This window comes from Macrotis lagotis, chromosome 1 (assembly GCF_037893015.1).
Source record: "Macrotis lagotis isolate mMagLag1 chromosome 1, bilby.v1.9.chrom.fasta, whole genome shotgun sequence".
Taxonomy (NCBI): domain Eukaryota; kingdom Metazoa; phylum Chordata; class Mammalia; order Peramelemorphia; family Peramelidae; genus Macrotis; species Macrotis lagotis.
In genome coordinates this window covers 539,394,948-539,421,250 of record NC_133658.1, presented here as the reverse complement: position 1 = coordinate 539,421,250, position 26,303 = coordinate 539,394,948, and the positions used below count along the sequence as shown (strand labels likewise).

The 26,303-nt window shown below is 35.4% G+C and overlaps 1 protein-coding gene across 1 annotated transcript in view; it reads left to right on the top strand.

Annotated features, from left to right (window-relative positions):
- PHEX (phosphate regulating endopeptidase X-linked) overlaps positions 1 to 26,303 on the top strand; it is a 256,040-nt gene that overhangs the window by 158,897 nt on the left and 70,840 nt on the right. The window contains exon 13 of the mRNA XM_074214253.1: positions 17,001 to 17,078. Coding sequence (XP_074070354.1) covers positions 17,001 to 17,078 — 78 coding nt within the window. The remainder of the gene's footprint in view (positions 1 to 17,000; positions 17,079 to 26,303) is intronic.

The following is a 26,303-nucleotide window of genomic DNA, read 5'->3' as shown; positions in this document are numbered from 1 at the left end:
CTCTGTAGCAGAAAATACCGTACCAGCAGTTCCTTTTTTGCTTTGAGGCTAGAGAACCATTTATTTTGCAATATGAGCCTAGACCAGGGAATTGGGCCTTCCCTTGCTTATTTCAATGCTTTTGGTCTCATTTTATCTAGATGCTTAGGGACCGTAATTTCAACAGCCTTATGGAAAGAGCTCCTTCCTCCTTTTTTTTTTAAAAATCAGGTTAAATCTTTAATAAAAATTAAATGGCTTTATCAGCTCTTACACAGCAGCTTTTATGAGAGATGAATAATTGATGATGGCATTTAGGTCTCTGTTTACAAACAGCTTATACTATCCCTAGCTAAGGTTGGTTGCTTTGTCCTGAGTACAAGTGGCAATTTAGACTTACCTTCTAAGATTGCCTTTTCAGTGCTGAGCCATGGTTTGCTTCAAAACTTGGCATGCAAGTAACCCATAAGAACTACTTCTGAATAGAGTAGCAGAGAAGAGATTAGAATTATGTATATTCTACTATTCATTTATGAGAATTTTATTTTAATTGGAAGGATGTTGTTCTCTCTGTATCTGGCACGAAGACAACCAATCACCTGTCCAACAGCAATGACATGTGGGCAGTAGAACTTTAGATTTTACCAGTATTTTATTAATTGGAGTTGTTTGCAAATGAACAATGAAGTCTATCCAAAGTTCTTCCAACACCCATGGGAGGTTCCCTTTGTTGGTTTCAGGGGCATCTGAATCACTGTCCAAAAAACCTGAACTTTAGAAAGTGAATTACTTTATCTTGTGACCTATTTATAGACTGAAGAGAGGATCAGGCCTTCTCTCTTGCTCTTCAACTCTATAGCTGGAAAGCCCCAGAGGCTATTTAATCCAACCCCTAATTTTATAGGTGAAAAGCCTTTGTTCAAAACTCTGGTTCTTGTGGAAGAGAGCTTGGCATTTTTCCTTCCACAAAAAGGTAATTATTTAAGCAGATCTTATTAAAAAATACTTGTGTCTTTTGTGCATTTTTTTAAAAAAGTGATTATAACAAAAGGTAAGACAAAATTTTAATTGAATAATTGAAATGTAATTTAATTTCATTGTTATGGATACATCTATATTGTAACCCATGTATATCTAGTCCTCCAATGCAATTCTTGTTCAAGTTCTTTTATAAATTCTCTTTAGGGGGACCACCCAATATTTTGGGAACTCTTCCTCTAGATCTTTTGGCATTGCATGGATACCAGTGGAGAAGGCAGTCTATTTATTGGTCATCTTTTGCTCTTGCTATAAGACCATTCCAACTTCTTTTTTCAGTGACATATCTTTCTGACCTCTCTTATGATATTTTTCATATGTAATTATTTGTTGGTAGTTATGTTGTAGTCTACTCAAGCCTACAGAGTATCTTTATCTTGCTGTTTGGTTGACCTACAATTTTAATTATTTGGAGATAATGATACTCCATACCTTATAGCCGCAGAGCATTGCCTGAAGAGTATTGATGTTAATGAATGGGCCTTTGTTTCCGAGAAAATCTTAAAGTCATAAAAGTACTAAATAATTTCCCAAAGGTAATCTAGCTTGCTTGCCTCCTCCTGCTCATGAAAATAACATAGTTAAAATTCCATTAGCTGGATCTCTAACACCTGTTGTTACCTAACTGCTTCAGAAAAGATAGTTAATAATGGGTTGAGCACATGTGGCAGGTATGACTTCAGGCAGGTGGTGTGGTAGGGAAGCCATGGGCCACCTGAGGAGAGGATAGATCACTATCATCTCTGGATCAAGCCTCATTTTTCATGTTGAATCTCAATTGCCATTCTTCATTTCTCATCCTTTCTCTTTGCATCAATTCTGACCTGAAATGAAATCTGCAACCCAAAGAGATGCTGCTGAGATGTGTGCAGTAACTGCACCAGATGGTATTTGAATCTTATGTTTTCGGTGAAAAATGAAAAGACCCAACACATGCACCAATGACTGAAGGTTGAATTAATCTTTATAATTAAATGGAGTATTACCCTGCTATGAATGATTTTAGCTTTCAAACTGGATTTCATGCTAATTTTTCAGTGAACTGTAATTGTATTAACATGGATTTTTATAAGTCCCAGAGTGCAAAAAAGTACTTTGCCAAACTACTGACAGAAGTTAGCTAGAACTTTTATTTATTTATCACCTTTGTAGATTTTTGAAAATTTTCAGTGTGTATTTTGACTATGATTTATCCTTTGCAAAGTACTTTCTAATCACTAATTCTTTCTCATAACCATCTAATGAGTGATATAAAGATATATTAAGATTAGGTTAGTGAGGAGAATTATCTATGAGGTATTGGTGGAAAACTCATGGAAAGCAGTGAGACTGAAGCATCTTATTTATAACTCCATGAGGTTTTATCTTTCACATAGTCATCTATAACTTTAGAGTTGAAAGATTATCTATCTAACTCTCTAAGAGATTATCTAATCTACTGGGTAGAGTGAGCTCAAACTTAAACATTTCCTCCCACCAAAAGATTCTCTTTGGAGAGAGTTATAGTTGATGGGTGAATTGTTTCCTTATATTCAGGGTACTACATAGTAGTATAAGGTCAATCTGATGCTTGGTTAGATCTAACAACTTGCAGTGATTATGGCTAATAGTAAACACTGATAGTTTGTCTAACTCATTAAGTTGCTCCATTTCTAATTCTCCTTCATCTAAGAATAGGAGAGAATAGAAGCATGGTTTTATCTGCTGGTTTATATGGCTAACGCTCTTTCCTGATCTGGAAGCTTACATCTGTCCCTGCCTCAGTCCCTACAGAAAAGGAGACTGATATGACCAGTTAATGCCTTTTATATGCAGATTCACTTTGGGTTTACCTGTCAAAAAGCTGGAAACAGTCATTCTCTCTTTAGGGGTCGGGTTTCTTCATTGCATTGCATTTCAGAATTCCAGAAGCAGATTCACCCCCTTACACATCTCCTGAGATTAGGACCTCATTGACTTGTCCCAAGTTGTAACTAGATAAAGTTTCCTAGGAAGATCTCTTATCTAGAACTCCAAAGTTCCTCCCTAGCCCAGGCTTGACTGTAAATTAAAATGGAACCTAAGATTTCAAGATGAAAATTCCTGAAAACCTGGAAGCCAATGGCTGCTCTACCAGTCTGATTATTTTGATCCTAGCATTGGTAAGATTGAATTCTCTTGGTGCTTGGTTAAAAACACAAACATTTTAGCTTGCTGTTTGATAAAGCAATATACTTTTGATCTTTTTTCTGGAGTTATAAAACAGACTAGAAAGGACCTTAGAGATCATTTAGTCCAAATATGAACTTCTAGTCTAGTGAATTTTTGACTTTGCCATGTTTTTTTTAAACTAGAGATGAATGCATATAAGAACCCTGGCTCAAACCTCCCCATTCATTTAGCATAGAGCAAGGATGGATCTCCTGCTTTCATTCCTTCTCTGTTCCCTTTAATCTTAGATATTATGGTTAGAACACTTAGATTATGCTATTAAATGTATAATTGGAGGTATTAAAATTGTTTAATCTTTACTGTAATTACTGATAGTCAGAACAAATCAATCCATTTATGAATCATTTCTAACAAACCTAAATTATCCTAAAACATATATCTTACACCCTAGCTGTTTGAGATTGAAGAGGAAGAGGAGGAAAAAATAAGGAGAGGGAGAGTTCCTGATGATGTCAATTAGATAATAAAAGCATTCCTTAAGGCATTTGCCATTTTCCTTCCTCTTGCCCCCATGTTAAAATTCATTTATAGTGATTTAAAATTGGTTAACCCAGTTAGAACAGTTATTAAGCCAAATAGGATTATAATGCTTGGCAATCTAATGTAAAGGGGACAGTAATTTGTAGCTTAAAAATGATGCCATGTTATGAAGGGAAAGCCTTAAGAAAACACTGCCAATCCCATTACTTTATAGAAGATAAAGGCAGACCCAGAGAATGGATGTATTTTGCCAAGATCACCTCAGAGCTAGTTAGTTTACAAACCCTGCTCTCTAAAGTTTTGTAAACTAAGACAGATAAAAGCAACATAAAAGGACCATAGTAGATATAGTGAGTATTGGATTTGGAGTCAGAACTTGAATTTGAATCTTGCCTCCAACACTTGCTAGCTGTGTGACCTGAAGCATGTCACTCACCCTCCTCCAGTTTTAGTATTCTCATCTGTAAAGGAGAATTACAAAAGCACTCACTTCACAAGGTCATTGAGAGGATCAGATGAGAGATAATGTATTTAGCATAAAGGCTATTTTCTTTCTTATTTGGTACAGGCTACCTAGCAGAGAATTTATCAATATGTGAAACTAAATCCAGCTATTGTTGGACTCCTTTCCACCCCCACCCCCAATATACAGTTAAACACAGTCACAGTTTGGGAAAGGGTCAGTGGGAGGTCTCCTGATGTTAGTTTTCCTATATGAGGGACAAGTACAAGAGCATTTTTTTAGGCTATCAAGGAAGTTTTTCAATCACTGATAAAATTTAATGGAAAAGATTCTCATATAGCATGAATATAAAATTGATGAGGGAATTACATTTATTCAAGTTCATGTCTAACTTCTCTTTTGTTTAAATAACTAATTTAACATTGCAGGGAGGTTAAGTACCTGAATAATTCCTTCAAGAAATGCTTTGCATGTGTAGGAGGTGTGGGGTTCATGTGATGCATATGTATTTTTCTAGTCATGTGAACTCTGCCTTCTAGAAGTATTTTTATCTGCTTTGTTGATTCCTTTTACTTCCCCAAATACTTTGATGTTTATTCTCATCCCTGATAAAGAGTTATAAAGGGCAACAAGTTATGCTTGCTTCCAATATGAGATACAGGTCTTATTTTAAAAACTCAAAGCATCTTATCATGGTTTTAATCATACTATTCTACATGTTGATGAAATTTTTTAAAAAAATTATATTTTAAAGTTAAGGCAATGGGGTTAAAGTGACTTGCCCAAGATTACACAGTTAGGCAATTATTGTCTTTGAACTCAGGTCCTCCTGACTCCAGGGCCAGTGCTCTATCCATTGCACCACCTGGCGGCCCTGTTGATGAAATTTTTAATCAAGTTTTGGGAGGCACTGGAGTCAAAGAACATGGCTTCAAATTCCATTTCTAGCTTTTTTGTCCCCAATCTTGTTAATTTTCACTCTGGGCCTCAGTTTTCTCATTAGTAAAATGAGGGTTGGGAATCAGATGGCCTTCTGCTCTAATTCTATTCCATTTTTGTTATTGTCTACTGGCAATCCTCATTCTCCTTTTCCTCTTCAATTAAAAAAACAATAAAAACAACATTGAGTTGTAGGTAGATGGAGGTATGAATGTGGGAAGAACAGTAAGACCTCTCTTATTTATGCCCATGAATATAATTTTTTGATAGTTTAGGCTAGGATGAAGCTCATCCTTGCTCTGTTTATGAAAACAGGGTATTTTTTTTTAGGTTTTTGCAAGGCAAATGGGGTTAAGTGGCTTGCCCAAGGCCACACAACTAGGTAATTATTAAGTGACTGAGACTGGATTTGAACCCAGGTACTCCTGACTCCAGGGCCAGTGCTTTATCCACTGCACCAGCTAGCCGCCCCCAAAAGGGTATTTTTTTAAGTGTCTCAGAATGTTGGGAGGGTTGTGTGGTGACTTGAATCAGAGAATGAAGGGTGTCCAAGACACATTAGTTGTTTCTATGGAAATGAATATGACTGATTACAAACGTGCCCCAGATATTCATTAAAGTAGACCCAGCCAGACCTTTACTTTGAAATACTTTGTGTTCAGTTGATGGGGATGATAGTGTGCATCTGAAATTAATAAAATTACATTAATAAATCCTGCAGTTCAACTTTTTCATTGATCTTTCTATTGGTTATTTTTTGCCTATCTTCCTAGACTCCCAGCTGGGATGGAGGGAGCTGAGAGGAGCAGTTGTGTGTCAATAACTTTGGCACTGTGCAGTTTGAAATAATTGAAGAATCCTTTTCTTGACCATAGTAACATTAGCTACCTTAGGGCTGATGTTTGGGTTCATTAGATATCAAGAGACTAGCCTGGAAGTGATGAAAGATGAGGAGGAATGGAGGTTTAGCATTTTATGTGGAAGAAAGTTGGATTTCATTGACAGGAAGGAGAAACAAATTTAACTGAGGAAACTTAGAAAAAATGAGAAAGTCTATTGAGTTCTTGGAAAGTTAGTTGGTTGTTGTCCCTCATTCTTGGAGAGAACCAAAATGGCATCACTATGTTAGAGTGATGTTACAGTATGTCTGACTATGACTGATGATACTAATATGAGCTAGGAACACTTTACCACAGGTTGAATACATATAGTCCATGTGATCATTTGGGGTAGACTCTCTCAATTTGCTCATCCTTCATTTCTTTTAAGCTATTTCAATTCTGCTTTGCTTACAGAACACAGCATCCTCTCTGATGAGGGCAAGTCATGTTGGCTGGTACTGTGCCACTATCTCCCATGCCACACATTCAACTCCAAAGTTCTTAAGAGAAACAGAGTGTTCTTGTATCACTTTTTCTGACCCCACAATGAGTGCTTCCTTGTCCTGTGTGAGTTCTCTATAAAATAGACTTTTAGGCAAGCAAACATTTGGCATACACATAATGTGGCCAGCCCATCAGAGTTGTGTTCTCTGTAGTAAAGTTTGAATGCTGAGTGTTCAATTTGAGAAAGGACCTCAGTATCTGGAATCTTATTCAGAATCTTCCTAAGACAATAAATGGAAGCGATTCAGTTTTCTGACATGGCTTTGGGAGGCTATCCATATTTCAACAATGTGGTCAGCACAGTGATTCTCTAGACCTTCAGTTTGGTAATCAGTCTAATACCTTTTCTCTCTCATACATTCCTTTGGAGTTTTCCAAGCACTGAGCTAACTCTGGCAATGCCTGCATCAACCTTGTTATCTCTGCAAAGTACACTGCCAAGATGAGTGATCCTATCCACAGTATTCAAAATTTTTCTATTTGTTGCAATTGGTGATTCTACATATGGATGGTGTGGATGATTCCACATATGAATGGTTGACTTATGGAGCACCTGTGTTTTCTTGGTATTAATTGTTAGACTGAAGTTAGCATAAGCCCCAGAGAATCAATCTCAGTTTGCATCTCAGATTTAGAGGCTGCATTGAGTACACAATCACCAACATTTCCTCCACTTTGGTCTTAGCTTGTAGCCTTTTCAAGTTGAAGAATTTACCATCCTAGGGGCAGCTAGGTGGCACAGTGGATAAAGCACTGGCCCTAGAGTCAGGAGTACCTGGGTTCAAATCCAGTCTCAGACACTTAATAATTCCCTAGCTGTGTGGCCTTGGGCAGGCCACTTAACCCCATTTGCCTTGCAAAAAAAAAGAATTTACCATCCTTGGGGAAAGTAGTATAGTAACATTGATCAGGTGAGTCTGGCAGGAGGAAGGAGTGGTAAGGATGATGTCTATGAGTTTTTATTGAAGAATTTCAGTGCAAGGAATATAGGAGTAATACAATAACAACCTGGTTTCTAAAACCTCTGTCCAATCTCCTTCCCCTAACATTTATCCCTAATCTGTCTGTCTCTGTCTATCTGTCTGTCTCTGTCTGTCTGTCTGTATCTCTCTCTCTCTCTCTCTCTCTCTCTCTCTCTCTCTCTCTATCTCACACACACACAGGAGGTCTATTAGTCAGATTTTTATCTCATCTCTAAATGATTTGAGTTTTCTGAGCTACTTCTAATTACATTTTTGGGAAGAAAATACTTGGAACCAGTGTATATGTTGATATATTGGTGAAAGGGGATTCTGCTGACCTAGTGCAGTAAGAAAGTGATAATATCTTCATCCTTGGGAGGAACAGACATATTGACTTACAAGTTAAGCATAAAGGATTTTGTAGGTCTAGTTCCAATTTTGATGCTTTTTTCTAAAGATAAATATATTTGTTTCTATGAGTAATTGTAGTTAGTGGTGTCAACTGCTTCTGTTCAGGTGAACAACAACACTTTATCACATTGGTAAATGCCTTAAGGTCTGTAGAACTCCTGTATAGATTTATACACAAATGTATATGTATAAATGTGTATATGTGTATGTGTATGTGTATATTCACCAAGGGAGAGAGATGATGCAAAGATGAGGAGGACAGAAACAAAGATCAGGGAAGTTAAGTGACTTGCTTGGAATCACCTGGCTGTGAGGGTTTCTCAATTCTAAGACCAGGGCCTTTCCTTTACAACAAACAAAAGGAAATACATACACCCTATGTAGAATGGACATGTAAACTGGTTACTCAGTTGTTCTTATGACTCCAGGTACAAGTCTCACTGCCTCATTCAGGGAAACTGGAATGAGAGAGTGAAAGATTGATGAGAGAGATATGTGTTTGTTTCCTAAAGAATGAAAGGTTTTATCTCCCAGATTTTTGCAGAAATGGGAGTTGTTGGGTGTTGCCAGTAATATCAGATGTTTTTGATATATTGATTAGTTTTGCTGATTTTCCCCTTATTCCTTCTTTTCTTTTTTAAAAAATTATTTCTTATAAGGAATTGCTCTCAGAGAGATACAGGAGAAATTTAAGTGATGGAAAAATAAACACTACCATAAAATTTATTCTTAAAAAAGAATGAATAGTGTTAAAATAGCACATTGCATTCTTTTTATGGCTTTCTAAGGACCCTTGAGTCACAATCAGTATGGTCTCTGCAGCAAACTACATTTCCACATATAAAAAAAAATGACACTGACGTCAATACTGCTTTTCTGCCCATAGTGGTAAGTCACATTTATGACAATACTATTCCCATTGCCCTCCTCAACTCACTCCCCATCCACACACTGGTCCCTTTTGTAAGGCAGGCAGAAAAATAAATCTGCAGGATTAAATTAAGTTTTTCATAGGTTCATAATAAATCACTGCCATTCTTCTAACCCAGAAACTAAAATCTGATTTGTTAGATAACAATGTTACTTCTGTGTGGGGATCTTGATAGCCCCAAAGGATATTAATGTTGTGAAGGTTTGCATTAGTTCTCTAACTAATTATTAGAAACACCATTAGCTGGGCTTAGGGTGATAGATATTGAGCACAGTATTTAAAATATCCAATCATTTGGTTGCCATTCCTTTTCCTTCAGAACCTCTTGCTGACATACATTCTACTAGTGTTGACTGATGTTTATTGCTTAGTACAGAACAGAAACTCATCAGTGAAAACTCAACGTTGGAAAGGCTAAGCTATTGTGTGCTTATTCCTGAAAGTTGCCCTGCAAATTGTTTCTAAAAGGGCAATCATTCATCAACTGTTGTATTTTGTTTCACAGTTTGGTTAAATTAAAAAAAATGTTAAGAGGCTCGATTATGTCTCAACCACACTAAGGCTGTTTAATTAAGTGATTAAAGTGATCAAATTAAAATATATGCAAGACATTGGAGATTTACCTGCCTCATTTAAATAGCCAAGTCAGTGAGAATTAAAACAAATGAGTTTTCCTACTTGAGATTGCCTAATAGTAGATAGCTTTGAAAAATCTGAAGTAGTGCCTTTAAGTTAACTAATCTTTCAAACAGTTCAGTCATCTGTGTAAAAACAATATGCCACTGGGTTTTACACTCCAGAATAGCTAATTTTTTTCTTAAGTATATAAAAAAATAAAAATCTTGTAGAAAATTCTGGGAAAAGGAGCAATTGGAGAGTTTTATTCCTATCATATTTTTTCACTTATTGGATTCTTATTAAGAATCCTGGCATAAAAACTCTATTTTTGTAGATTCTAAGTTCATCGACTCTTACTTATTCCTTAACTAAAACAGGCTACCAGGTAAGTATACTACAAAGTGTGCTGCTTATTTTTCAGAATATCTGAGTTCAAATACCAACTGTTACTGTAATGGGAAGGGTATTGGTGTTTAACTCAGGACTTAGGAATCATATCACCTTTTTATGATATCATTATGTAAATTTATTTATTTGTAAAATGCTGATGATAATACTTTACCTATCTTATTATATCTTGTGAAGGGATGAATGAGATAATGTATGAAAATTATAGATCCTAAATTTTTTTGCCAATGTCTGCTTTATTAGTATTAACAAATTAAACAAATAACTATAGATTTCTGTTCCTGATCTGGTCCTGGAAATGACTTCCCTGATTGACCAGATTGACCAATGTCTGTGAATTAGGGAAATGCAAACCAATTGTGTTATTCAGCAGCCATAATAAATCCATTGGATATCAGTAGAACATATCTTCAAGATCAGATCCCCTATTCTGAATCTCAAAGTTAACCCGCAGGTTCATAGTGTCCTAGAATATCAGAATTAGAAAAGATTTTAGAGATTATGTGGTCTAACTCCTTATTTTATAGAAAGTTAAACTGAGGTCCAGCTAGATGGTGCAGTGGATAGAGTACTGGACTTGGAGTCAGTAAGACTGATCTTCCTGAGTTCAGATCCTGTCTCAGAAACTTACTAGCAAGTTACTTAACCCTATTTGCCTTAGTTTCCTCATCTGTGAAATGAACTAGAGAAGGAAGTGGCAAATCCCTCCAGTATCTTTGCCAGGAAAACTGTTATATTTAGGAGTTAATAAGAAATCTAAGGCTTTTATCAGTATCATGAACAAACTATGAAATCTCATTCCTATTAGAGGTATGTTTTGGGCTTCTGGGCATGAACAGCTCTAACATGAGCATCTGAACATGAATATCCACCTGAAGTGATTGTAGAAGTTCCAAGAAACTTGAAGAGTTGAAGCAACTTGAGTACAAAGAGAGTGAATCTCTTCTCTCTCTTGCTTTTGCTAACTCTGCTTCTTCCCTCACAAATGTGAGAGGTATTCATCTCCACCAATGTTGAGAGAGTACCATAATAGCTTTCTCTGTTTCTATTGGCAGTATGGAATTATCTTTCCTTCCTCATTTCCTTATCCTTCTCTCTTCTTCCTTTCTTTCCCTCATTCCTTTTTTCTTCTTATTCCCTCTCTCCCATTAAACTGTTCATACAAATGAATCATTGTCCTACATCTTTGACAAAGTGATTTTTAGTATTTATATTTATGCCACAATTCTTTTCTGTCCAAAAATTGCTCAAAATCCATTGAAAATTTTCCTCACACACAAAACTTTTAGCAATTTTTATAAAACCAGAATGATTTTTTTCCTAATCCTTGAAGGCATCAAAATAGTCATCTATGACAACAGCAATATTTTGCATCCCTTATCAGGTGATTTAAATATTTCTTTACAAAATACTGTTTTTGTCCCTTTTAGAATCAAATGGAAGTAATTCTCATATCTAGATATTTGCTTTCAAAGAGATTGCATTTTAGGTCTGTAACCTCTGTAAGATGTAATAAATGTCTCAATGCATTTTAAACTGTAATTCTGGAACACTGTAGTTTTTTGGGAGTTGGCCTATATTTGTATTAATATAGTATAAATGTGATGAGAGTCAAATAGATCAAAGGTCTTTCCTTTCCAATGTAAGTAAAGTTTTATATACATTTAAGATATTATAATTGTAATTATTATATTTTTTTGGAGGAGGAAAAATTGTAAAACATTTTCAATGATACCCTCTTTGACATTCTCTTCTTCTTAGAAAGAGGAATTTGGCATACTATACTACTATGACTTTTAGAAGACAACATTATCCAAAGAATTAAAATTATGAATGACACAAAGTTTAATGGAAAGCTGCCCTGTGGGTTGGAAGTAAGTTGTGCTCCATTGCCAGGAACTTCTTACAGGTTAAAAGTACTATTAAACAAGTTCTATAAAATCTAGCAAAAGAGATAAAGTAGCTAGAACAAGGATTGATGTTTCAATAATCTGCCAGCTGCTCTATTTTCCCCATTTAGGTCTGATTTTACACAAGGGTTCTATGGACCATAGATTTAAAGCTGGAAGGGGAACTAGGAAATCATCTAGTTCAATGACTTGCCCACGATCTCATAGCTAGTAAGTGACATAAGTAGGATGAGAGCCTGAGTTCTCTGAGTTGAAATGCATTGCTCTTTCTACTGTCCCATTTTCTATTTCAACAGTTAATAATTTCATCAATTCTAGTGTTCCCATAGAGCAGCTTGGTGACTCAGGACATAGAGCACTGATCTTGTAATCAGGAGGATCTGAATTCAAATTCCATATGATACACTTACTAGATGTGTGATCCTGGACAAAAAAACTTAATCCTATTTGCCTCAGTTTCCTTATCTTTTAAATGAACTGTAAAAGGACATGGTAAATCACTCCAAGTATCTTTGCCACCAAAACACCAAATGGGGTCACAAAGACCCCAGTAATTGACTAAACAAAAATGATGGTTCCTTCAATGGATACAGACAACAACCTCTATGCTTTATTTAGTACAGAAGTGGGGAACATTTTTTCTACCAAGGGCCATTTGGATATTTATAACATCATTCATCTGTTATATTTGATCACACATTTAATTAATTCACTCCTAAAAACCTCTTAAATGTATTGGATTTCAAGTCCCAACTTCAGTAACTTTGACAGCTGATTTCTCAGGCCATATGTGACCGCAGGCCCAATGTTCCCAGTCCTTGCTTTGGTAGGTCATTTCAATATTTGCTTTGACCAAAAATTTTACTGCCTAGTGGTTGACTATTTCATGATGTGCCTTCTCTTCTCTATACTCAGTAAATCTGATACAAGGCACTAGATATGCTGTTTCCCTCTCTGGACCTTAGTTTCTATATGTATTATATTACAGATTTATTTTAAATTATTTCTAAAGTCCTTTATAACTCTCACATTCTAGAAATCTTTGAACCTGTGGGTTAGTATGGTATCTCCTGAAAGCAGCATGGTTTTACATTATCTTCTTTACCTCTGTCTCACAGGAAGAGGTGACCCTTCTTGCCAAGGATCTTTCTTGCTCAAGTGATCCCAGTCCATCTCATCTTCTCTAGCAGTTTCCCCCCTTTATCCTCCCAAATCTCTCAATAATTTTATCTCTCCTTATTTACTAATTTCTTCCATACAGCCTATAAATATATATTCTTCCCTGTCCCCAAAGACTCCTCACTTGATCCTTCAATCCCTTCTAGCCTTCTATACCTTTCATGACTAAACTTGAGGACACTAGAGAAAGGTGTCTCTTTGTTCTTATTCCCATTAAAACTCTATAATTTGGTTTCCTGATATATCATTTAATCAAAATAGCTCTTCCCAAACTTTCCAGAGATATCTTAATCACCAAATATAATAGTCTTTTCTCAGTCCTTATCCTTTTTAACTTCTTTGTAGACTTTGACACTCTTAACACACTCCTACCATTTCTTCTGTTTTTCCTCTGCTGGATCCTCATTTGCATCAAGCCTGGTAAATCTGTGTTCCCTAAGACTCTCTTTTCTTCTTTTCTCCTCCACTCTGTTTTGCTTGGTGATCTTATCAATTTCCACAGACTCAATTATCATCTCATGCAAATGATTTCCAGGTCTATTTTTTCTGATTTTAACCTCTATGCTGACATTCAATCTCATTTCTCCAACTAGCCTATTGGATATCTCCAAATGAATGGCTCATAGACACATTAATTTCCCGAAGTGGACAATTGAATCCATTATTTCTCTCCTAAACTCTCTCTCTTTTTCCTAAATTCTCTGTCACTATCAAGGGTACCACTATCCTTCTAGTCTCTTGGGCTTGTAAATTTTTCACTCCTCTTCACCCACCATATTCATTCAGTTGACAGGTCTACTTTTATAACATCTCTTATAGATATTCCTTTCTGCCTACTGAAACTGACTACCCTTCTGTGGCCCTCATCACCTCATCCCTGGACTATTGTAAAAGTCTGTTAGCTCATTTCCCTGCCTTAAGTCTGTCCCTCCTCTAGTCCTTTTTCTGCCCAGTTATTAAATAGATCTTCCTTAAGCACTAATTTGACCATGAACTCAGGTACTCCTGACTCCAGGGCCGGTGCTCTATCCACTGTGCAACCTAGCCACCTCATCTCCCCCACTTTCAAAAAATTTCTTGGATTGTCACCTCCAGGATCAAATATTATATCATCTGTTTGGCTTTTAAAGCTTTTCATAACATGACCTCTTCCTACCTTACTAGGATTTTTAAATCTCACTCCCTCTACATTTTCTGCAATCTAGTTACAGTGGCCTCCTGACTCTGAATATTTTCACTGGATCTACTCCAAACCTGCCAATTTTCTCCTCATATCTACCTTTTGGCTTCCTTTTTGTATCTTGTTGTACATAGTCATTTGTATGTTATCTCCTCCATTAGATTATTGATAGTAAGGACTGGATTTTTAAAAATTCCTTTCTTTGTATTTCTAATGCTTAGCATAATGCTTATACATCGTGCCAATACATTCAATTTTATTGATTGAATGATGCAGTAGCAGAACATTGGATTTGAAATCAGACGACCTGGATACAAAGTGTCAAACCAGTGCTGCTATTTATTTTTTGTGTTTTATTAGTAAATCACTTTACCTCACTGGACTTCATGTTTTTTCATCTATTAGCATGGAAGATTATAGTTATTATTGTTATTAAATGTGGTGATAATAGCATTAACTGACATATATAGAAAATTTTAGAATTTACCTTTATAAGTTTATATCTTTTTACATCTTCATTGAGACCCACAGAAGATTACAAAAGCCTTTAGAAGGCAGTCTATTAGCCAGATCTTCTGCAAAAGATTTATTTAGTAAGGAATGGACAAGAATCACACAGGATAAAAAAGCTAGGGAAAGACAAACAAATAAATTCTTGTAACAAATGTAGTTAAGTAAAATAAACTTCTACAAATGGTTAAGTCTGAAAAGGCATATTTCATTCTGTACTTTGAGTCCATTCCTTCTCTACCTGGAGTTGCGTGGTATGCTTCACCATCAGTATTCTGGAATCATGATTATTCATTGCATAGGTCAGAGTTCTTAAGTCTTTGAAAGTTGTTTGTCTTTATAATGTTTTTATTGTAGAAATTGTTCTCCTTACTCATTTCACCTTGCATCAAATCAATCACATCTTCCTGGGATTTTCTGAAACTGTCTCTATCATCATTATAGTTTTATTATAGCTTTATTATTTACTGCTGCCACTTGATGTTTGTATTATATGTGTCAACATTGGTTTGATCACTTACTTAATATTTGGGAATAAAGGATAAATGTTGTTGCCACAGTAGATGAACAAAGTTCAATGATTCTATTACTTTTACATACCATATTTTATTTAGATATTCCCCAATGATGGGCGCCTTCTAACCTCCAATTCTTTCCTATGACAAAAAAGAGTTGCTATAAATATTTCTGCACTTATGTATCATTTTCCTATTTCTTTGATCTCTTTGGGACCTAACAGTTTCATTGTATGCCTACAAGTGTTTATGGTGAGTGCTTAAAAATAAATGATTTTTCCAGAAGTACCCAGAAATATGAATTGAGTTTGGAATCTAATACTTTTACTGACTGTAGGTGATACACTGAATGTGGTGAAAAAGTTGTCAAAGTATGGAAAACTCAAATTATTTTGCATCTCTGGAATGATGGGTGGAGTGAGGAGAAATCTAATATTTATGCCCAAGGAAAAATGAAATGAATTTTTTTTCATGAATTTCTTGCTTCCTTACATGTCACAGCAATGCAAAAAGGGTTTTGTGATTTACAAGGACTGTATAGAACATAATATAGTCTTTGTAACTTGAAATAGGGCAGATTACTTAGAATAGAACTCCAAGAGAGGGGGATGAAAATTCATTGTTATAATGCATTAGAAGGTTCCAGAAGAATCATGCTCTTCAAGAATTATTTTATTTATGTCTCAGCTTTTTTTTTACTCTTGGACTTTTATCAGTAGTCATTGTTATACAGGTTGGTTCTAGGGAAAGCTGTAAATTCAATAATATGATGGTAAATTCTCAATATAGAGGAGTTGTAAGAAGTTGGAAGAGCTATGTCCTGAGATCTCTTTCAGGGTTAAATCCTAACAACTAGTGTTAGAACTGAAGGTTCTTATGTCAAGATGTTCCTATAGAGTGCTGTAATATTTTGAGAGAGAGAAATTGATTCCTGTTATACTTGAATCTGTGTTCTAACTTGTATTTTAACTGGTTTTGTAGTATTTAAAAAATACTAAGTTAGGCTTGGGTTTTAAATCTCCTTGCTTTGTTGTTTACTGCTACCATTTGATGTTTGCATCATATGTGGCAACTTTGGTTTGATCACTTTCTTAATCTCTAGGAATAAAGGATAACTGATGTTGCCATAGTAGCTGAAAAAAGCTCAGTGATTCTGTATTTGCATTTTCATTGGAGCAAAAACTGTTATCCACCATGAACCACCATGGGTCAGATTTCCTAATACCTTAATTCCAACTGTGCTGATCCTGATATATGAATTGGCTTTTATTTAAAATAGATGCTATTTAATAACTCATTTACAAAATAAGATCAGTTTTATGTGTCCTCTATTGTTTCTTGAATACATTCATAACATTTTTAAAAACTTCATTTTGGATCTCATGGGATCTCAGATGAGTCACTTCTTTCATGGGATCTCAAAGATATGCCTTTGCTGCCTCATCTATGAAATGATGGAATAGGGTTTAATGACCTTAATGTTCCTTTCAATTTTAATGTCTTGTGAGTCTATATTTCAGTGTGTTTTGGAGTTCCCCCCTCTCTGAGTTAGGTTTGGGGGGGTGTCATGTGAGAGTCTCATTATTTTCATTGAGTTTTCTACAATCTCACAAACTTAATGATCATGTTGTCAAGTTTTAATAAGTACTCATTACATGTGCCAAAGTCTAGTGTTGACGACATTTTCCTCAGTGCTGTGAAATGTTGATATACTTTCTATCTTTATATCAAGGGGCTGGTCCTATATAAGAAATTCTGAAATTCCTTTAACTTTGTAGATGAAAGTCACCCTTTTGAGCACACTGTATTTTTTTTTTTTTTTTACTACAAGTGGTTTAAATGATCAGATTCTGACTTTCTTTTTCTCTTTTCATTTTCAAGGCAAGAGCCGTTCTGGCAAAGGTCGGCTACCCTAAGTTTATAATGAATGATACTTATGTTAATGAAGACCTCAAAGCAGTAAGTGTTAAATTTACTGTATTTTTTCCTGGCAAGTTTTGCTGGCTTTGTTTCTTTCAACTAACCCAAGTCTAAGCAATTAAGTGTGATTTTGCCAGAAAGCACTGACTTTTGATTTATTATTTGGCCTGATAGGAGATGGAATTTGCCAAGCAAACTTAGATCAACCTCAAAATCAAAGAAGTATCAATATGAAGACAGAGTTAAGTGGGTACCATGGAGCACAATTGGCATGTTTCCACATAATTTAATCATTAAAGAATTAAACATGTCCAATATTTCACAAAAAATAGGTTCTGTCTCATTTAGGCAGATCATCATATGGATTTTTTAAACAATCTTTTTAGTATTTGTGTCATTTTATTGAAATTAATGCTGATTGATCTGTCCACAAAGAGGGAAAATCATTAAACTTTGTGGATGTTTTAGCAACTGAAGTGCATATATCTTGGTAACTCAGTGTCACTGATGTTGTATATCTATAATACCTTACACGGGACTAATGGAAGAAAAGACATCGCTTTTTCTTTTACTGTATTTTGGGGGGACTTGTGCCTGTCAGTATGATATCTTCATATTAATAAACTTATCATAGCCACTGAAGTCACTTATTTTGTATATAAATTTCTGCAGCCTTATGAAAGATATGATCCTAACAGTCACTTGATTTTTACTACCTCTGTCCCTAAAACAAAACTTAGAAATTATTCAATAAGAATAAAAAAAAATCTATTTGAAGTTAGTGTGATGGGGGCAGCTAGGTGGCATAGTGGATAAAGCACCAGCCTTGGAGTCAGGAGTACCTGGGTTCAAATCTGGTCTCAGAGACTTAATAATTACCTAGCTGTGTGGCCTTGGGCAAGCCACTTAACCCCATTTGCCTTGCAAAAAACTAAAAAAAAAATTAGTGTGATCTTTGAGATAAAGCTCATAGTTTTTTCTTTTTCTAAGATGATGGTGTTCTTCATCTCCTAGGTAGAAAGTCTTAGTTTTGTTTTGTTTTTTTTAAATCATAATTCTCTTGGAATCTTTGGTGTCTCATGGGATTGTGGATTTAGAGTTGAAAGCCAACTTTGTGATCACTTTCAACTGTCTCATCTCATAGATGAGGAAATTGAGGGCCAAAGACATTAATTGATTTTCTCAAGGACACATAATTAGCAAATAAAAAAGCTAGGATTCAAATCCAGTGCCTCATATTCAAGGGCTCTTTTTAATTGCACCACAAGATGTCAGAGGCAAAGGATTTATTGTATTTAATTAAGAACTTTCTCTACCATACTCCAAGATATGCAATCAAAGTGTCTCTCTCATTGCCTTGGATGACAGTAAAATAGACTTTCCAAATCTCCAAGCTTGGATTTCTCTAAGAAATGCCTTTGTGAAAGAGTAAATATAACTGAGCCCCCTTATATCATGGTTCACTAGTGCACATTGATTTGGATATGCTGCAGGTCAGATCATTTCACCTGAAACACCAGTACATATTGGAAAAGACGAAAATAATGCAGCTAGCCCATCAGGTGGGTATTAGTCCTGTTTTCCAGCATGGGGTTCAACTCAATCCAACAAACATTTATTCAGTGTTTACTGTGAGTCAGGTGCTATGTAATAGTCTGGATGCTAGTAAGAATATACCTTTCCACTGTACTTGGGGGTGGAGGGGTGGGAAGAATAAGATTGATAGTAATATACATCATAAATTTATGACACTTTTGAAAGCTTTAGTGGTTTACACCACCAGTTTAGAGCTGGAAGGGACCTTAGAAGTTAGCTAGTGTAGTACTCTCATTTTGCTGATCAGGAAACCGAAGTACAGAAAAGTTTTATGACTTGACTGAAGCCAAATTAGGATTTGAATCTAGGAGTCCTTGAACTCCAAATCCAGAATGGATTCAACTGTTACATTGTTTCTTTTCTTTTCTTAACTGACCCAAAAAGAAAAGCATATTAAGCTAGAAACATCCCCCCCCCCCCCCGCCAAGCACATTCTTGCTGTAGGATGAAATGGAATTAAAAAAACATAGTCTAGTTTAATTTTTTTCCTCTAAGAAATGTTTCAGATCAGGGCAGCTAGATGGTTTTAGAGATGGAACATTGGCCCTGAAGTCAGGAGGATCTGAGTTCAAATTTGAGCTCACATATTTGAAAAAGTCACTTAACCCTGATTGTCTCAGAAAAAGAAGAAAAGAAAAAGAAATGGTCCTGGCTAATACACTTGTTACATATTTGTCTTGTTTGTGGCAACTATAGATTTTCCTTTGTCTTTTGAAGGACTAAAATGTTTATGTTACCTTAAGAATTTTAGAAGATTTAAAAATGAAAACAATAGTAAATTAAAATTAGAAAGTGGCAGCATGATGAAGTAGATAAAGAGCCATCTTTCAAGCTAGAAATATCTAGGGTCCTGTCCTGCTTCTGACACATACTAGCTTGTGATCCTGGACAAGTCATTTATTCTTTCAGTGAATTAGTACCAAACTTTTTGATCTCAGAATCCCTTTCTATTCTTAGAAATTATTGAGGACTCTCCTCAAAGAACTTTATTAATATTTAGAATATTAGAAATTGAATATTAGAATATAAAGCATCTTTGTTTTTGACCTCCTATAACCAATGAAAAGAGCTTGAGGATTCCCAGAAAAGATGACATTTTAAGAACGATGCCAAAAAAAAAAGAACTGATTCCCTTAAGAAACATTCTGATACTATATTTTGAAGAGAAAGTTCTGACCTGCATTTATAGAAGGAGTTTTCTACAAAGAAGAACTAAGTTCTGGTCTCCATTCCTAAGATTTCAAAAGGTTTCAGCAGGTGTTTTGGAAATAAGCAATTCCTTCCTCTTCCTCACTTCTTACATCATTAGGATTTTCAGATTTATTTTTGAACAAGACAACATGAATTAATTTAGAATTGAGAGCTAGCTACACCATAATAATAGCAATTCTTTAATTGTTTTTATTATGCCCATTGTCTTTTATTTTAAAAGAATATTTAAAGTCTTTTAATATCTTTTAGTGAGATTGATTTTGTATCCTTTCACTGATTATGTCCTTGTCACTTTTTTATTTTCTGTTTAATCTTTGGCATTTGGCTGTTGGCATCTGGGTTGGGATTTCCAAGAAGAGAAACTTCTAAGTTACACTTAATTTTTCGATGTTGACAACTGTTACCTAGGAAATGGGCTGAGCTTGCAATAGTTTCACAAAGGTCATTCAGTTGAAAAGTTGAAAGATGAAATTGATTGAAAGTCATTACCAACTTGACCTGGATTTTTCAACAGTAATTTAAAGATGGAAACTCCTTGAAGCAATTATACTTTTCAGTGCTTGAGCAACAATTTGTTGCAGATTATTGGTGGCTTCAAAGTATTCCTTTGGTAAGTATATAGCAAAGTTGCAGAAAAAATATCTTGAAGATATGTCTCAAGCAACTAAAACTTTCCTCTAGTTTCTGTATTGTAGTTTTACTTCAATCAAATGTGGGCTTTACAATAACTCTAGTGAGATGGGTCATTTCTTATGAACAATGGAACAAACCCCCAAATTAGATTAGGGAAAATATAAGACAATTGGGATGAACTATAAAGTTTATTATTAATCGTTTCCCCTATATTCAATTTTTTGCCAAGGTCTATTGATTTTTACCTTTTAAAATATCATTACATATGCTCATTTTTCTCTTCTGATATTGCCACCACTTTGGCAGTCCCTTACCTTGGACTATTGAAATAGATGATTTGTCACCCCTACTCTTCAAGTCTTTACCCAATCCTCCATTCTCTATTCAGTTGTCAAATTAATCTTGCTAAATGACAGATCTGACCAGGTCATCTCCAATATTCAATAATAATTCAATAGCTTTTCTCAGTTGGCAGACTCTGTAAGATCTGCCATGGCAATCTGAATACATCTAAAATCATGATGAGACATTTTCTCTAATCCCCTTAACATATCTAAAACAGAAATTATATATCAAAGATATAGCGACTTCAGCTGTTTCCATGATAAAGGTCACATAGAGTCCAAAAGAAGGTTAAAAAAACCCAAACAAGAACAAACAAAAACAAACCCATGAATTAATGCCATCAACTTATACAGCACCCCATCCCCCACCTCCTAGCTACCAGTGGCAAGTCTTCATTAACTAAGAATCCAACTTCTAGACTAACAAAAATACTGACTCCCAAATCCTGGTTTCTGCTCCTTCTCCCTTTTGTTAGGGAGATCCTGACTCCAATTTGCAGAAGTTTGTTCAAGCTGTTAGAGATACTCGGGGTCAGTGCTTGGTAGTGCTTCAGCTGAAACCATCAAGTAATGGCATGTTCTGCAAAGAATTTCTGCAGAAGATCTAGGAACAGAGGAAAAGGGACAAAATATGTCTGAAACAGAGTTTAACATCCCATCACATCCCCATACCCCCTTCTTGGAGTGGTGTGTGTGTGTGTGTGTATGTGTGTGTGTGTGTCTGGGTGTGTGTGTGTGTGTGTGTGTGTGTGTGTGTGCGCGTGTGTATGTGTGTGTGAAGGAAAGAGCATTTAGCAGGATCAATTTTGTGTCCATCTTCCCTACCCTAATGTCAGATTACTTGAGGCAGAAAACTAGCCTAGTTAGCAAGAACTTGAATAGCATGAGTGGAAGTTAAGATGCTTTGAGATTTAACCCTTGGTTAAATCATTATTGGAGAGGAGGGAATCAGAAAATGAGAAGCAGAAGAAAATGAAGGGGGAAAAAACATGATCTCAGGAAGGAAAATACTCAAAATCTTTGAACATATACCAAAAAATCAGCAGGGAAAACTGACATCAGAAGAAAACATGACTTCCAGATCTAATAAATAAATTCAGGCTTCTATGAGTAAATACTGCAACACAAACATGGAACCATAATGTACAATAAAAATTATAAGAGCAGAATTTATGGCCTGTATAGGGGAATAGGGGAAAAATCTGAAATCACAAGTTTCACTAAAGAACCAAAAGAGAGAACAATATAGTAGAAATATAAATACTCAGAAGTGAATCTAGAAGAATCTAGAAGAAGAGAAATTAAAAACAATATATTGAGACAGCTAAGTGGTACAGAGCACTGGAAATAAAGTCAGGAGCATTTGAGTTCACATTCACCCACAGACTTTTTTGAGGGGGAGAGGGAGTTCGATTTTTGCAAGGTAGTGGGGTTAAATGACTTGCCCAAGTTCACACAGTTATTATTAGGTAATTATTAAGTGTCTGAAGTCACATTTGAACTCAGGTCCTCCTGACTATAGGGCTGGTGCTCTATTCACTTAGCTTCTCCCATAGCCTCAGACTCTTCATACTTACTAGCTCTGTGACCTTAAGTGACCTTGTCACTTGTCACTTAACCTTATCATTCGCAAAAACTAGAAATAAAGAAAGAAAATATATTCACTATCTAAGCAAAGCATATTGATGTCAAAGACAGAATATTCAGAGACAACATATGCATCACAGATATTCCAGAAGAACACAACAGGACAAAACATCCTTAGTTCATTGCAGGCACTAATAGAAGAGAATTGCTCTGAACTTAGAAAATGAAATAATATCCATTGAAAGAATTCACAGATTGTCTCGAAAAAAGATTTTCAAACTCAAAGACACATAGTTATAAAATTTAATAATTTATTTCAAAAAGCCACAAGTTCTGCAAACAAACAGGAGGAAGATCATTTGTAAATGAAAGGATATTGAAACAACTCAGAAAACAACCATCAGAAAAAGTCAAAGTAATTGAATAATGTCTTCCAAAGAACAATATAACCCAGAATGTCCTACCCTATAAAGATGGATATTCAATAATAAAGAGGCATTTGAAGCATTCTTAGAAATAAAACTAAACCTGAAAAGATTATTTACTTTTTGAACATCTCAAACAACAGAAATACCAGAGGGGTGAATGAATGCAGTAACAGCAGCAGAGAGACAGCAGAGAGACCAGAGGGACACATCTTTCTAAGTGTACATAAAGAGACAAGGATAAAGATAGATGTCAGGTAGAGCAACAATTGAAGAGGTAGATAGGGGGTATAATGGACAGATTCTGGTGACACTCTGCCTACAGGGTTTACTATATACTGCCTTACAAAATGGGAGGGTAAATGAAAGATGGGGGAGGGGAACCAAAAGCTAACAGGGAGTGGAAGGTAATCCTAGGAATATTGGGGAATGGATAAATAGTAGGGGATAGGGTAAAGAAAATGGGCCAGGAGAAGAGAAGACCTTGCTCTGGTAGTGGAAGGGGGTTCTACCAAAGAATGCTCCTGTGAGTGAAGAGAGATATTCTGTGAAAAGAGATGCTTGGGGTGTGGTGTTTGAAAAGATCACTTGTCCTGTCTTGGGAATGGGGAAAGTCTGCATTCTTGGGGTTAATTGGCACTTGGGAGAGTGGGAAGGAATCGACCTTGAGAGGGATTTTGAGATAAATGGAGAAAAGAAAATAACAAGTGATAGATATATAATTAGTAAAGTGCTGCTAGTAGGATCCTATCATGGAGCAGTCTTTTCTGACATTTTGCAGAAGTTGACTTTGTTCTGGGAGAATAACACAGTAGGACAGGGGAATCTATGGGGCAAGTACTACAAGAGAGTGGCCTAGAATGGAGAGCCTAGAATGGATACTTGACCTTTTTTTTAGATACTTGACCTTTTTAATAGAAAAAATAGATAATTATAATCGAACTAGAAAATGAGAATCTAAAGTAGACATGAAAAAATGAATAAAAATAGAGTGAGAGAAATCTCTTTGTGAAGGGGCATGGAAGATGAAATTTTAAAAACTAATGAACAAGAGTAATCGAAGAAAAGAAGAGGGGGGAAATCTACTTAACTAGGAGAAAAACAACAGAGGTCCCCCGCTGTTCCCCCTCTTTGTGCCGGTGGGGCTGCAGCTCAGGAGACTCCCCTGCTGCTGTGAGCCTTGGCTCCCAGCGCCCTGGGGCTGCCTCCCGGAGGCTGAAGTTCTTTGGCTCTGGTGGCCACCCCTCTGGCGGGCCTCACCTCCGACCCCGGGGAGCAGAGCCTTTCTGCTCTTTTCCAGGTTACCTTGAGTAGGAGAACTGCCTCACTGGGTCCCTTTGTGGGTTCTGTCTCTCGAAAGTTTAGTTAGAATCCTTAGTTTATGAGTTTTTATCAGAGAGCTCCTAAGACTCGATCCATTCATGTCGCCATCTTGGCTCCACCCCCGATTTGATTCTTTTAAAAAAATAAAGTTGATAGTCTAATTAATCTGATTTAAAAGAAGGTTGAAAATCATATCAATAAATCAATTAAATGAACAAAGTAAAATCATGACAAAACCAGAAGGAATAAAAACAGAATAGAACATATTATACACACAACTATATGCTAGCAAAATTGAGAATGCAAAAGAAATAAAGGAATATCTTCAAAAATATAAAATGCCCAAATTATTAGAAGACCAAAAAGAAAGCTTAATCAAATCTCAGAAAATGAAATCAATTTAGTTTAAAGTAACTTACACTAATAGCTAAAATTTACATAGTGCTTAAAATGTGTCGGATGTTATACTATATGTGCAATTTTTAATCTCATTTGATTTTTCACAACAACCCTGGGAAGTAGGATTTACTATCACCCCCATTTTAAGATGATGCCTCATCTTAAAATGAAGCAAAAAGAAATTAAGTGACTTGTCTAAGGTCATATAGCTAGTGACTAAAGTTGAATTTGAGCTTGTTTTCCTGACTTTAGATCTTGTATTCTCTCCACTGTGTCACCCAGATGCAATTTATGAAAGAGAATGTACTGTCACAGATTTTGATGGACAGAAAGATAAAGATGTCTTTATAACAAGATATATATATGCATATATATATGTATATGTATATATATATACACATTGTGCCATCTAACTGCCCCATGAAATACTAAGAAAGGGGTAAAGGGAACAACCACCACCACCACTAATGCCTGGTCCTGATGAATTTACTGGAGAATTCTATAAATTTTTTAAAAAAACGGATAGGACCAATACATCACAAATAATTCTCAAAAACTGAGAAAACCCACCCCATCAAAATAGGAGAGATCCAATTTGAGATTTTGGAAAAAGCAGAGTAATTATAAGATTGGAGATATCAGCAGAGAGATTGGGACCAAGACTGATAGATTGGAGAATCATCAGCATAAAGATGGTAATTAAATCCATGGGAGCTGTTGAGATCTCCAAGAAAAGCAATATAGAGCCAGAAGAAAAGAGGAACTTGGAACATTGGAGGACATCAATAGATAAACGATGTGAATAAACTTATCAAAAGAAGAACTGCAAAATATTCTCAAGCACATGAAAAAATGAGAAAGCTAAAAATCATTATTAATCAAAAGAATTCTGAAGTTTTACTTCATACCTTGAAAATTGGTAAAGAGGATTAAAAAAGTGGAAATTGTCAATATCTTAAGGATTGTGGAAAGATAGACACACCAATATAATTTGGTGGAAATATGAAATTGTGCAACAAATTTGGAAAGCAATTTAAAATTATATAAATAAAGTGACTAAGATATCCATTCTTTTTGAACCAGAGATTACATTGCTGGCTCTTGATAGAAAGTCTTCATACATAATTATTTACAGTAACACTTTTTGGTGATAGCAACAAAATGGAAACAAAGTAGTTTCTTATCAATTGGGGAATAGTTAATCAAATTATCATATATAAATGTAATAGGATATTATTGTGCTGTAAGAAGCTACATGGAGAGATATATGGAGCAGTGAAGAACCAAGAAAACAATATACACAATAACTACTATAATGTAAATGGAAAGAAAAATCACGCACTACCAAATCAAATGGGAATATAACAAAATTATAAAGATCAAACAGTACTTGAAGAAATGTAAGAGGATATCCTCAACCCACTCCTTTATAAAGGTGTGAGGTTTATAGCTATTGCATATTACATATGTTTTTGTATCAATGTATCAATCAGTTATGGTGATTTTTTTCCCCCCTCTTTCAAAAATACTATTTGTAATAGGGGATAGCTCTCTGAGATGGTGTGGAGGAAGAATATTAAGGATAACTATGATAATGTGAGAAACAAGACATTAACAAAAACTTTAAAAAGAACACTCAGGATGGGATTATTTTAATGAAGAATATGTTTGCATATCAGCTTCTGTCATTTTAGTAGCAACTGAATATTTATCCTGTGTAAATATCTGAAATAATCAGATTTTCT